Here is a 14,315-nt window from a genome sequence, read left to right on the forward strand (position 1 = left end):
ACCTTGGTAACTGAGTTGACTCAGCACAGAAGTGTTAACCTATCAGAAGATGGATGCGAACTGCACCTCTGACAGGTCGGCCAGGTGTGGCTGATGCTGCTTCGAGGGATCACAGAGATACCAACAATTCAAATGCAGTATTCAAATGCACAATCATCTCTGCTATTACACATAAGCTGGCTAACATTCAAGCTATTGAGAAGAAGCAGCCATTTGTCTTCCTGGGTCCGCTTTTATGAGCTTCTAAATTACCCACCGTCATCCAGAAAGTGATCAAACTGTATTTATGAGTAACGCATAAAATTCAAACAAGACCTTTATTTACATTAGGTTTTCAAGCTCTGGTATTGCAACATACATAACAAAATTTCATACTACGCTTTTATAAGAAATCAGGTTGAAAAACTGATCTATAGAATCAATTTGTCAAAACTGACTAAGCAGAAAATGCATCAGCTCAGTTTCAGAGTACTCTGTCAATTTTATACCATCTGCTATCACTCGGAGTATTCGCGACGTCATGGTTATAAAAACAGAGTGCTCATGCAGGTTAATTTACAGTGAACTCTGAGAGAGAATGTTTCACTCCTCCTTGTTCAGAAGAGCAGGGCAACGCTCTCCACACTGTCTCACAAAGCTATTAAGGATCCAAACGGGGAGAAAACCCAGTCTATTAGGAGATATTCAACAGAAATGAAACAAGATTTGGCAACACAGAGTCAGAACTTAAGCTGCTTGATAAACACGATTATAATCTCGTTCTGTAGAAAACAAGGTGTAAAGATTAATCAAGTCATTTTATTCCGATATTAACATTATGCAGCAACCGACATGAGTGTCTAGATAAAATGAAATGTGCTGCCAAGCTGACTTCTGAAATGCACGCAAAGGATAAATGCAACAGCTCTGCTCACTGCCAGAAACAAGAAATGGCTTCAGGAGCAAATAACACTGATTGATACTGTGCTCAAGCACTACCTAACAAAATCTACTAACCTACGGATGGGGGAAAGAAAAAATAAAATCTTTTTTTTAAAAAAAAGCAGCTTTGTTATCTTACTTGTAACACCTTATTCAAACCCCAAGTATTACCTCTTTCTACCAGCATAAATATGGAGCTTTCTGCACCTCTTATGATGTGGTTACAGACACAAAAATGTTATAGTTGAAAGCGAGAGCTAGTTCAAGGAATTTCAGACTTTGAAATCAGCAAGATGCAAAGCTAAAATTCGTATGTTCCTTTTCAAGTTATGAATACTTTCACTAAAACATAAATATTTTAACATATATTAATTTTTCTGACATTCAAAATTGTAAAGTCAATATGGCAGAATTATTGTTAAAAGCACATATTTACAAATATTCTTTTTTCCATACATAAAGTATTTGGCATAATTATAACAATCTTACTGCATACACAACTGTTTGCTTCTTTTTCACATAATGGTACACTCCTTATTAAAATTTACCAATTATGTACAAAAATACTCAAACATTTATTATAGAAAACCTCTATAACCACCATCAGCAGCTTATAACTGCTTTAGAGAATATAAAAAGTGGTCACTTTCTTCCAGTTAAGCTATCAACAAATTGGACACAGCTAAAATCAACGTGAGCTTCCCAACAAAAGAGGGAGAATATCTTTAACAGCGTGATTTAAAATGCAGTTCATACATCTGTTCCCAAGCACGTGTTAAATGGTCAGTAAAAGAAAGAGGATAACAAAAATACATACAGAAGGTGCTTTTGTCCCTACAGCTTGGCATGGTGTTAGCTTTCCAGATGCCAGTCACTAAGGTATGCCCGAAGGCCAAACACTGTCCTCCGACAGGAGACGATGGTGATGAACACGACCTAAAAAGCGAACCCCAACCTGATGCACTGCTACATACACATCCAAAGAGCCGTTTGGAATTTTTGCTAGATTTATACAAAACTGTTAACGAACTCTGAATTTCCTTATGAACTACTTTTTTTTTTTTTTTTTAATAAATATCCAGTAATTCATATTCATACTTTGTTTAGTGTATTGCCCTCGCACGACTTGGTGCTAACTCTAACAAGCAAATTAGATGAGTGCGTTTTTTGTACCCATGTAACACAGTGACTGTATTTTAGGGTGAACTCTCAAAAACAGCAGAGGAAGAGGACCTCCACTAGCAATTAAAAAAACAAACAAACAAACAAAAGAAACATTGACTGGAACAATAAAGGTCATTTGCACCTGAAAAAGCAAAGGATGCACTGGATACCATAATACACTAATGGCAGCAGAAAGCTGCTCTACACTGAATGAGATGCAGGCATCTTTCCATCTTAAAAATAACAGCAACCAAGTGTTTGCTTCAAAAATTCCAAAGCACATTCTCGCTCAGCTCTCTGCAGTATAACTTGCATCATATCCGTTCTTCCACAGACATTTGAAACAACCAACCCATCCACTGCATGGGGGAAATGACTTCCCACCTACTTGTGGAAACAGCTGAGCCTACAGACTGCTCTGTTAGAACACGTGCTGCTATTTCTAGCAGTAAAGTCCCAGTCAGTACATTTTGTTTTGTCAGGAGCATTCATCTGGCTCACACGAGAATTGCAGGGGTTTACGTTTAACTTTTTAAATAAAAATAAAGTACAAAGGAAAGCATTTATCAGTATTCACCACCATGACATTAAAAAAGAGTCTCTCTTTCATGCTTCCTATAATATCTGGCAACCTAAATTAGTAATTTCATTTTAAAATGTGCAACGTAACATCAATAAGCATTTGAAAGTTACTGAAAGGGAAAGATGGGCAAAATATTAAAGTGCCTAACTAAACGCATTTTACCATTTTTTAAAAATATTATTCCTTAAATGGTAAAGAATTCCTTGTGATCAGATCCCAAAGGGCTCCTCATAGCTGGGACACCTTGCGCGGCAACGGCCGGGGCCGCGGGGCCGGCTCAGTCCTCCTGCTGCTGCTCTCCGCGTTGCTGGGCCGGCCCAGCTGCGGCTTGGGCGGCAGAGCAGGGGGGTCGGTGGGGGGGATGGAGAGGCTGTGAGGTAGAGGGACGGGGCGCTTCAAAGTCCGCTCGTACACGCTGTAAGGCGGCGGGGTTTTGCTTTCCTTCCTCACGGGCTCCTCCGGGACGCTGTAGCTCGGGACCGGCGGTTCGCTGCCTTGGCTTTCAAAACCCGACGTCTCCGAGGTGCTGCATCGGCTGAGCGAGGAGATGCCGCTGCTGTAGCTCCCCGACAGCACCGGGGAGTTGGATACGAGCCCCGTGGAATGGTACTCCACCGGAGATGGCGTGAATGACTGCACAGAGCCCTGCTCAAAAGAAAGGGCGTGAGAAGAAATTAGCGGCGCTGAACTGGGGAGGGCACTCCGGTGCTCGGGCTGCAAACGCACAGAGGCACTTGCGCAGGTTCTGAAGCTTGGTAAATGTAGCGCTGCATCTTGGTTTTAATTAAGATTCGGTAAAAAAAAAAAAACAATAAAAACTCATTTCAGGAGTGCCCAAGTACACCCTAAGCAGTGCTCATGCCGGTAATTCATTTAAGTGAAAGCAAAACTGTATTTAATTGTTGTCTTACTATCTGGAAAAATCTGGAAGCCTTTAAAATGAGCTCTCAGCTTTCCCAGTTCTTTTAAGTGAAATCCATACCCACTCATAGTGTCTGCCTAGTGATGTCCTGCCCTCTAATGCCAAAACACGGCATTTGCATCACCTTCCATCTGATGCTGCGATCTCTCCCTCAACATTCATTTTCCAAAGCTTTTCTCACAACTTCAGTGCACGGTCATGCAACAAAAGCACATTTACATTGTGGAGTTTGAACTGTGGCCCAACCCCATCCCCAGGTGATTTTTGGATGCACTGTGCCACTGTGCATGACACAAAACACCATCACAGCCCCAGGGACAAAGAAGGGTGAAGACATGAGGGTGTGTGGGAAGGTGAGAGCCAGGGAACTGAGGGCTCAGCACCAGCACTGACAAAAAGCAGAGGGCAGGGACAGTAAAGCCATCACAGAGAAGTCCTATTCTAGTGGAACAAGTTCAGCAACTGCTCTAACAGGTTAGAGTACACCTTACAAGTTGGGAAAGTTTGGCAACTTACCTAATTGTGACTAGAGCAATCAGACAACCTAGACTTAACAGTCTCAAGCACAGGCTGAAAAATGGATGGAGAAATCATATCAAAGACAAATTCCTGACCCCACTTCTATTTAGACTGCTTGGCACCCAGCTGCTCAGCTTTAGATGAAATTGTGAGCTGTGCAACAAGGGTAGGGAGGAATGGCAGAGGAGCAAAAACGCATAGAGCTGGCTGCACTGACTTCATTCCTCTGAGATAATCTCATTTACTAGGACTGGATCCACAGCACACTGAAACCAGCAGAAAAATCTTCATTTGCATCAGGTTTTGTACTAGGATGGCAGCGTGTAACAATTGGAACAAAGACTAAAAACTGAGCCATGTGAGCTAAGGAAAAACAGAGCAGATTGTCCTGCAACCTCAGTGCATGCTGAAGATATTTTTCACATTGTGGAGATGCTGCATATTAAGCACTTGCTTCAGATTCAAACCCTCTGTTTCTAAGGAAGGCGTAGCTGCACTCTTATCCATGCAAACATCCAGGGTCAAAGTTTTCAAGTAAATAATGTAATTGGTTCAAGTTTCAAGAGCAGTAGACACTTGGGTTAAGTGACTGCAGATAAAAATTAGAGGCATGGTTTTTGACATTCAGAACACAAGCAAATACATGTAAATACTGCCTGCTTCAATTTAGCAGCTGAGCAGGAGCAAGTACTTCATTCCTGACAGCGCTGCAGACTCTGTGTATCATAATGAATAACAGTCTAGGCACCAAAGGAGTCTGGATGTTCATGGCTGCCTGGAGTGAAAACCAGAAACCTCTCCGAAGTTTCGTGGGCCAGCATTCCTCTACTCTCAAGCAGCAATCCAGAGTTTGGCTGTAAAATGCTCAAATTCCACCCAGGCCTTTAGAAGGAAAGGTTAGGACAAGTTTTAAACACCTTAGGAAACATCAATAACGAGTCAATTCAAGAACACAGGCACAGTTAGTCACCTTTTGTGCAACATTCTAATGCTCTGACGAGATTCCTAGTAAGAATTTGATCAGAAACTTGGCATCAGCGCTCACTTCAACAGGTGTACCATGGTAACAGGACTACAGTACACTTGATAGCAAGCACAATTACTCTCTGTTGAAACAGAGCCACTTTGCGGCCACAAGTGGAAAACTAACAGGTGTGGGGACAATAAAGAAGAAAATGATTGCAGCATTATGATTAAGAACCTCAAGGGAAAGGAGGTGTTTTGGGGGTGTCACTTCCCTTCTCCTCAAGAGATGTGCACATTTGTGGCATTTATTATGCACTGAATACCTGAGGGATCACTTCAGCAGGAATGCTCTCTAACTGAAGCACCAGTCTTGCTCGTTTTGATTTGCTCTAGGTTGCTGACCCCCATATTTCCAACAGCACAACTATCTCAGCTTGCATGCGTTAGCACAAGTTATCCCTCAGACTAATAAGCTGTCTGTCAATAGTGAGGTTTTCCTGGAGAATGCAGGCTGTGCACTGATGCCCTGCAGTGCTGCTGGAGACAAAGATTTCCTGGTCAAGTTTTCTAACCAATAAGCTGTCGCACAACAAATCTTCAAATACATCGAAACAGAAATGAAACCTGCTAAGAGGATCCCCTCTTGCTACAGGTGCCTAACTGTCAGAGAGGAACCGATGTTCATTCACAGCCTCTGCTTAATGTTTCCTACTGATAGCCTTCAAACTATTTCCAGTTTCTCCCCTGGATTGCCCTGCAGAGGCAATGAGTATTAAAATTAGTGGAGCAGGAATTACCCTCTGAGACTCCTAAGAGAAGCATTGGATGTTGGAGGAGTAAGAGGAATGGGCTGCACAACAGGTTCTCCTTAACTGGCATCTCCTTCTGCCACTGTTGGAGATGGCATTCTGGACTAAGTAGATCAGATAACACTTCTTACATTTATTTTGTACACTCCATTCTTTCCCTTTACTCAAGAGAGCTTGATTATGCACATAGATGAGAAGTCTAATATTGACACTGTGAAGATTAGATTTCTTGCCTGCAGTTTTTAAAATCTTCAGATCTGCTGTGATTGTTATGGCTATTTACTCTTGTGAATGAATTTTGTACAGGCATATAATAATATGTACAAAATCTAATATTAATGAATAAAAATGCTAATATAATGGAAGTAGAATATAAAATAAATTCAAATAACATATTAAATACATATGATATACCCCACAGCACATACAATCTGTCCCACAAAGGAGGTTGACTTGCAAAAAGCCAGTACCTTCATTGGTGATCTGCCAGCAGGAGAAGGGGAAACAGAGGCTATGTGTCTTGCTGGTGATGCTGTAAATTGAGAAAGATTACAATGCAGTCTTTGCATTACAGTTTTCATTAAGAAATCTTCTAAAGAGGTAAGAGATGATTCCACCCACAAATTTCTCTAGTGCTCTCCGTACTTGCTCAGTAGTTGCAAGTAGTCTTAAAAATTCTGTTTCTTTTTTCAGGATTATCTTGCAGTACAACAAAGTGTAAGAAATTTCTGCAGCCATCTTCCATGACCAATTTTATATCATGTAAATTTGTTTATACCCTATCAAACAATAACAGGATTCAAAGAAAACAAGTATTTTCTGCTCCTCCTTTTCCCTTTCCTTTTTCCAAAGAATACATTCCATATTTTAATGTCAAATAAGAAAAAATACAATACGAAATGTACTTTGAGGCATAAGGCTGAAACTTCTAAAAGTTTCCGCTCCCTTGAGAACAATTATATTTCTAATACTACTTAATCTGTCTGTTCTTTACATGGAAATTAGTCTTTTGAAGGGCAAATTAGTTATAGTAATGGAACTCACATACTTCCATGACTGCTGAGCATTTTCTGGCAAGTAAGATTCTTTTTCATTAACAATCATTTCCAACTGCTAACCTCTAATTACTGTAAGATCAAAAGATTAAATTTGATCATCCACCCTGGTATCAGAATAAAGTGTCTGAAATTCCACAGTCATTAAGTGAAGAGGCAAAGTACTGAAAACAGAATGCTACAAATAAGCTTAATGAGAGGAAAATATATGCAGTTGTACAGCCTTCCATGTCAGTAATTGAATAATAAACTAGACTGCCCAGAAAGTTAAATGTTAGTCAGAGTGGATAGAATCCAAGCCCTCAAGTAAATCATTTTTTGATTGGAGTTTAGACCAAAATGTCCATTAACTCACCCGTCTGTGCAGGTCTCGGTGGTACAGGAGGAGATATAAGCTTCCCACTGTCTGATGTGTTTCTGGCTTCTTTCCCACTGTCCAGGCTCCAGCTGCTGGGAGTAGCATTTACAGCTGGAAGAGAATGAAAAAGCTGACACAGGCATCACTACTTCTAGCTGCCACTTTCAGACTCTCTGACTTGCTTTTCTTTGTTTGGCTACAAATATACAGAATGAAAACTAACTGCATGCCTAGAAAGCTCTGACACTTACATCAGGATTTGAAAGGCTCTTAAATAACGTCTGTCAGTCTCCTGATTTGCCTAACCTATGCATTTGGCCCTCAGTTTGAGTCAGTTTGAGGCTGTATAGCAATTTGGACTATTGGTAACAACAGCAGCTAAGATAGGGCCCTGCTGCACTGCAAATCTGGCCTCAAAAGGAGATAAGCTTGAAGCCTGTTAATATTATCAGTTTATCTTTGTACCAAAGCCCTATTTAGAAGTTTCTAGGCAGAGGAGGACAGATTATTCATATTCTGTTTCCATTAACTCATTTTATATACAGAATGGACTAAAGATGGGAACTTGCCAAATTCCAATCAACGTCCCTCGGAAAGCCTTCAGCTAGCAGGCTTTTGGTGCCAGAACTGAAAGGTGGAAAGAAGGGCACAAAATTGAGGGAGTGAGAATGGGGAGAAATAAAAGTGTTTGAAGAAAATCAAATGAATACATTATTATGGATTAGCACAACTTATATACACTGTTTGTATAGGTGGTCCAGGATCATGCAAATCAAATATCACCTTGACATGTAAAACTGGCTGTTCTGCTTATCTGTGTTACTTTTTACCAAACACCATGACTTTAACTAAATGATCCCCATAAGGCTGGGAACAGTTTCCATACTAAAACTGGATCATTACTTGTCTTCATACAGTCATTACTATCAGAAAGAACAAGTTGGACAGAAAGTTAGGGCATTTAACATGAACAGCACGCTAACTAAAAATCTGCAGTTTTTCTTACACGTCCTGAGAACAGTGAAGAAGCTGCTTCCAAAGAAAATTAACAAAAAAAATTGAGACAAACAAGTTCAAACAAACAAACAAACAAAAAAAAACACTGGGAGATGAAGAATTCCTGAGATCCCGAACCTCTTCCACCAAATCCAAAGCTTTTTTGGGAAATATCACCATCATGCCTGGCTTTGACAGTTTCCTTCTTGTTGGCTTATACCGCACACCAGATAAGAGACCTACCTGGATGGACTTTGTGCTCATTTACAAAGATCAATTGAAAAGCAAAGTACTGCTGCTAAACACCAAATGATGTTATCAGTTATTGCTATTGCAGCAGCACTAAGGTATTTCAGAAGGACTGGAAAGGCATTGTGCTACTCTATACAAGACTTAACACAATAAGTACAGTACAAACAACATTTGTTTTATAGCTGTAACAATATTGGTACAGTATAATTGCACGTTAATTGACCCTGAGAACAGCACACAGAATAATCAGTCTATTTTCTAGACGATCATTTTGCCTTTTTATTGTCAGATCATGCAATTCATTGTTTGCTTTTTATTGTAAGCTGTCACCTGGCAATGTGGTTTTGCCTTCATCCTAAAAACAGCTTGGCACCAGGCCTGGGTACTTCAAATTACTGAATCTATTGAGAAGCTACTTTTTCCTTTCAAGTTACCCATGCAGTTAGTTTTTTGGACTGCTTAAGTCTCTGGGAGATAGCATTTATTTTAACAACTCTACAGTGTACTTGGCTGCATAGGCCATTACAAAAGCTTTGACATTTTCACATTATTTTATGTTTTTCATTCTGTGAAAAATTTTACATCAAAAGATGTAAAAATTCTTATACAAATCAGCTCTTAGTGAGCAAAATCTGATTCCTAGCCAGTTCTTGTTATAGTTTTGAAATGTTTTGAATACATTTATTTTATTGTAACCTTAAATCATGGTGCAGTGAAGGGTAGCACTTAACAAAATTATGGCGCATATGATGGATTCAGGGCATATAACAAAATACTGGAAAACAGCGTTGCAAACAATACTGAATTTCCCCATGTGAAAAATTATAAAAGAAAATACTTTGTTTATTGACATTCATTGGTTTCTTATTTACTCAAATTAGGCCAAAGTGGAACCAAAAGCACAGCAACACAGTTTGTCTAGGGGATTTGCAGGTAGAGAACTTCACCACTCTGCCCATTTCTTTAGCTTCCTTTTGCCCCAGCCTCCAGAAGTTCATCTTCTCTAGGCTTCAGCTTCCCACACTTCTCTCTAACATGACAGTTGGATGGGGGAAGGTTTCTCTAGCAGCCTGCTGCAACGTTCTACTGCACTGTCCTTTTCTGCGAAGCTTTGGGCCCTTAGGAGCATAACACTCAGTCCAAACAGACATTGCTTTTCCCCTTTTTTGGCAGTGTTTTGAAGCTTAAGAATATTAGCATGTTTTATTTGTGAGAGCTGCTCTGACAGAAATGCCTTCTATGTTATTATGTTGGTGCACGACATCAGAGGTGGATGTTGGTGGCATGGCTGAACCTTCTCGTCAATATCCCTTACATTTTGTTGCCTTGAGACAGATGGCAGCAGAGGAACAGTCTGACAGAATGGTGTCTGCCATGGAAATGCATATGAAGCAAAAGGGGTGCCAGTGAATTCCTCCATGCAGAAAAAATGGCACCATTTGTAAAGGACCAACAGAAAACACTTTTTGCCTTTCTGAGGTGTTCTTGATGTACCTCAAACACTTGCAGTGCGCAGCCATCATCATGACAACCAGTTGGAGGCCATTATTTGTGAGGCATGAGATCCCATGCAAACAGGACAGTCTTACCTCATCCACAACTACTACCTTTCCTGCAAGAAAATTTTTGCTACAAATTTATTTTTGACAAACTTGTTATTGAGAAATCACTTGTTTATCACCTTGGGATGATGCATGTGCAAACCTTTCAGACATAAAAGGATGCCTGAGAGGTGTCCCACTTCTTCGCCATCATCATTGCTGTTGATGTGTTCAAGACTACGACCTCTGGACATTCATCCCCCCCATCCCTTCTCTGTCCCCAGTAGGTTGGAATTCCTGGGGAACATTGGAACTCCTCAAAATAGACCAGTGATCTTTTTTCTGTCTGTCTCTCTGACTCTGTTTCTCTCAATTTCTCTTGTGGGTGATCTCTCTTTCTCTGTCCATCTCTCTGTCTCCTTTGCTCTTTGTCCATTTTCCTACATTTTCTCTCTCTGTTCTTTTTATCTCATAAAGTTGTTAAGTAATTGCAAGATTTATTTCACTTTCTTAGAGGTCATAGCTCTTGTAAAGTCATTAAGTCATAAAGTTGTTAAGTAATTGTGAGACTGATTTTGGCTTCTTAAGGTTGTATAGTTTAGCTCTGCAGTTTAAGATAGGTTTTCAGTGTGCCATCTTCTCAAGTCATAACGTTTAGCTGTGCAGGTAGGACAGATTTAATTGTTAAAGTGCCAGTATTTCTATGATAATCGTGTGCCAAAATCTGGGTAAGTGTAGTAAATAGATTCTTACTAAAATTGATGATTGCATACGGATCTCTGCATGTCCTATCTTATGGACAGGACACGACATTGCTGACATTCACTGATGCTTGCTGATCAGTTATGGAGACCTAACAGTGGATGTGAGCACAGTGAGGCGGATGGTGGTGCGTTTCAGCTGCAGTGACAGAGACATGAAAGACGAGCCACGCTCCAGACAGCTATGCACAGCTGTCACAGCACAGAATGAAGAGCATCTCTATCAGCTCACCCACATGAATTGGCTAAGGGTGGTAACTGCATTGAAAAACAGTGTTTTTGTAGCTGAGAATTTGCTCTATCAAATAGCATTATTGTGCTTTTTGTATGTGTTGTAGTTTCCATGGAATTAAATAGAGGCACTACTTTTGGAGAGACCTATGTAATATTTTGAAACTCAGAGATAATGTTATATGCTCAAGACAACGTGCATTATATTTTCACTGATTACCAAGGTTAGTAAGGTGCAGAATTTCCACTCACCTTTGTCAGGGCCAGGCAGATTAGAATCACTTCGTGGCAAAGCACCATCTCCAATATGATTAAACAACATTCTCTGTAAATCAAGAACAGAATGGTTTATTCATAACTGCAGTTGTGAGTAACCTTTAAGAGAATAAATATATTTTTGTTATTATCCCTACCACATGGGACTACTTGGAGGTAGAGTAATAAATATCACCTAAGTACATAAATACTTGAATAAAAACGAGTACACAAATAATGTGTATACTGCTCTGAAAACTGTACACACTGAAATCAGTGGGAGAGTTATAACATACTGAATTCTGACAGTTTCCTGCTCCCTGAATGACAAAATGAGGCTCAGTCCTCAGTCAGGTATCTGACTGAGTTAACCTTACTGAATACTAAACACATGGAGGAGCTGATTTGCTATCTTTGAAAAGCATTATGTGTTATTTCCAATGCTAACCTTTTTCTACCAGTATCACTCTTGCTTCTCTTCCGGAAAAGACCTGATCAAAGTCTCTTCTTCTTTCTTTTTGGGTTGATTTTAAGAAATAATCACAGTAAATTTATGAAATGATTTTATAATTCCACCAATTATTTCTTTTGGCAACATTCAAATTATCAGTGGGTCACTATTTTATCTTGACAATAGGAACAAACAAAATATAGTCAATCCCACAAGTAATTCAGATGTACAGTCCAAAGGAAACAAGAACAGAGGAAACATTACGTCATTTTTTTTAAAGATAAAGTGAGGCAATATGTGAAATCCAAATCTGTAAATCTCTATTCTCTTATCTCCTCCCTGTGTTCACAGAGCCAAGTCATTGAGACATGATGCTATGGTTCCACACTATGGCAAATCCTGCTGCAGAGCAATCATCATGGATCTAACACATTGCAGCTCTGTGTTACAGAATGAGGGACAGATACTTAGCCAATCCTACTTGATTTAAAACACTTCATATGAGAATGAGTTGGTAGATTTTGAGTTGACTAGGTTTGCTGTCTTGCTGTACTAATCATACTGGATCAGGCATAATCTGTTTTCCCAGAGCTACCATTTAACTGAGGTGACGTAACTACATATTTACTGATAGAAAATGTGATCATATATTCCTGCCTGATTTGGACCAAATGTTCACTGCATAGAGATTCTGTGGGATATTAGGACCTGGTGGGCAAGTGTGGTGATGTTTCTGAAATCTCTTATGTTGTGAAGGTCAAGAGCAGAAGCTGAAAAAGCAACTGAAATTGGAGAAGCTAAAAGAGGCAAAAAGCTTCATGATTTACAGAGATATGAAGACGTATTGAAACAATGGAATATAAAACCATACAGAAGAGCAAGAGCAATCACAGGATATTTAATGAAACTCAAGAGAATCAAAAACATGAAAGCCAAAATGCTCCACTAAGAAGAAGTAAAGCACAAAAACTAAGAAGAAGTAAAGCACAAAAACTAAAAGAACCAGTCAACAACAAGAGACATCCACTCTCAGCTTATGGGAGGAGCTAGAGACACACCATACAACTGCTCAGCCAGAGATCAAAAAGCAATCACAAACAGATGGTGACCAAACACAGCTGTACATAGATGACCTTGAGCAGCAATTTCAATGAAGAGATCAGATGAAGTACTGCTGTGGTATGGTTCTATGCAATCCATCAAACTTCCTTAAAAGATAGAGATGGATTTGGACTTGAAAAACTTTAATTTTGCCTGTGCATCTCATTCTTCCAGGTTGAAATCTATTGTGAACCTTGCATTCATTAAGCTAAAGACCTTCATAAATGGGTGATCTTTTTCGTGTGACTGTAGTGTGAAGCTCTAACCAAGACTGTAAAGGTTAACTTGTGTTAGAATAAAAGCAGAAAGCATGATTTAAAACTTGACCATCTAATTTCTGACAAGAGTTCCAGGTATTCTTAAGACATATCTCCTTACAGTTGTTCTTTGAGGATTTCTTTTTCCCATCTTCCTCATGAGGCAGAGAATCAGAACTTGCCTTCTGATCACAGTTCATTTTTAATGCTCAGAAAACAGAGCATCAGAGAAATTGCACCTTTTCCCAGAAAGATACATCCTCATTCACAGTTATAAGGGTAAAACTGTCAGACCTTCTCATCTTTGAAACATGCTTCACTGTACAAGCAAGATAATTTTCTACTTACCCTCTCTTGGGACACTGAGGGTAGAGACAGATTGGGAGATTTTGCTGCCAGGCGAGTCTCTGAGAGCGAGGAGGCTGGGCATACATGCTCCTCAGCCTCCCTTATCGAATCTCGGGTGGAGTGGGAAACAGAAGCCGCATTCCACTTGGCAAAGCAAGAGTTTGCAGTCTGGGAGCAAAAATGGGATAATTTTTCTTTGCGGCAAGCTGTAAAACCGCATTATTTAAAGAACACCTCCTGATCTTTCCTGTATGTTGGTTTGGCTCCACAACTAGTGAGAAAGTGCCCAGTTGATATACCAGCAATTACTGACACTGTTGTTAAGTCTGGCTCAGCTTTAATAATAATTCTTAAGCCCTCAGGTAACAGCAAGAGGACTTCAACAGAAAGGAAGAAGTAGTTAAATCAAGAGCCAATTCAATAACTGAAGAAGAAAGAGACAAGAATACAATAACTGCAGAGAAACCAGAAATCCAATTCTAAAATTCTATCAAAGTCAAAACTTGTGGTGGAAATGAGAACTACTGCTGAAAAGAGGGCCTTTCACAAGATACTTATGTTTTCTTCTTTCTCAGCTTCAGCAAGATGTGCATAGTGTGATACTGTGGATTGAAACAACATCTATAGAAAAGGAAAACACTTTAGGAAAACAGGTCCATTCAGAAGAAAAGATGAAATAAGGATTCAAAACTGCCTAGCTTACCAAGCCCATTTTGCATCTCAGATAACTGGAAAAGATTTGAATTTTATACAGACCTATGTACCAGTAATTTTAAGATAAGGACTCAACTTATCATTTCCTCTGGAGTAACAAAACACCATTCT

At 39.7% G+C, this 14,315-nt stretch overlaps 1 protein-coding gene across 4 annotated transcripts in view; it reads right to left on the bottom strand.

Annotated features, from left to right (window-relative positions):
* Positions 1-298: 298 nt before the first annotated feature.
* Positions 299-14,315, bottom strand: part of DOCK4 (dedicator of cytokinesis 4) — a 237,533-nt gene continuing 223,516 nt past the window's right edge. For 2 of the 4 annotated variants that reach the window (XM_052667943.1, XM_052667942.1), the window contains 5 exons: positions 13,491-13,658; positions 11,331-11,403; positions 7,295-7,408; positions 6,355-6,416; positions 299-3,313 (listed from right to left, as the gene is read on the bottom strand). In XM_052667943.1, the coding sequence (XP_052523903.1) occupies positions 2,897-3,313; positions 6,355-6,416; positions 7,295-7,408; positions 11,331-11,403; positions 13,491-13,658 (834 nt within the window). In that variant the 3' untranslated portion in view covers positions 299-2,896. The remainder of the gene's footprint in view (positions 3,314-6,354; positions 6,417-7,294; positions 7,409-11,330; positions 11,404-13,490; positions 13,659-14,315) is intronic. The other 2 variants (XM_052667945.1, XM_052667946.1) reach the window with 1 other exon arrangement.

The sequence above is a fragment of the Tympanuchus pallidicinctus genome, unplaced genomic scaffold (assembly GCF_026119805.1).
Source record: "Tympanuchus pallidicinctus isolate F22 unplaced genomic scaffold, pur_lepc_1.0 scaffold8, whole genome shotgun sequence".
Taxonomy (NCBI): Eukaryota; Metazoa; Chordata; class Aves; order Galliformes; family Phasianidae; genus Tympanuchus; species Tympanuchus pallidicinctus.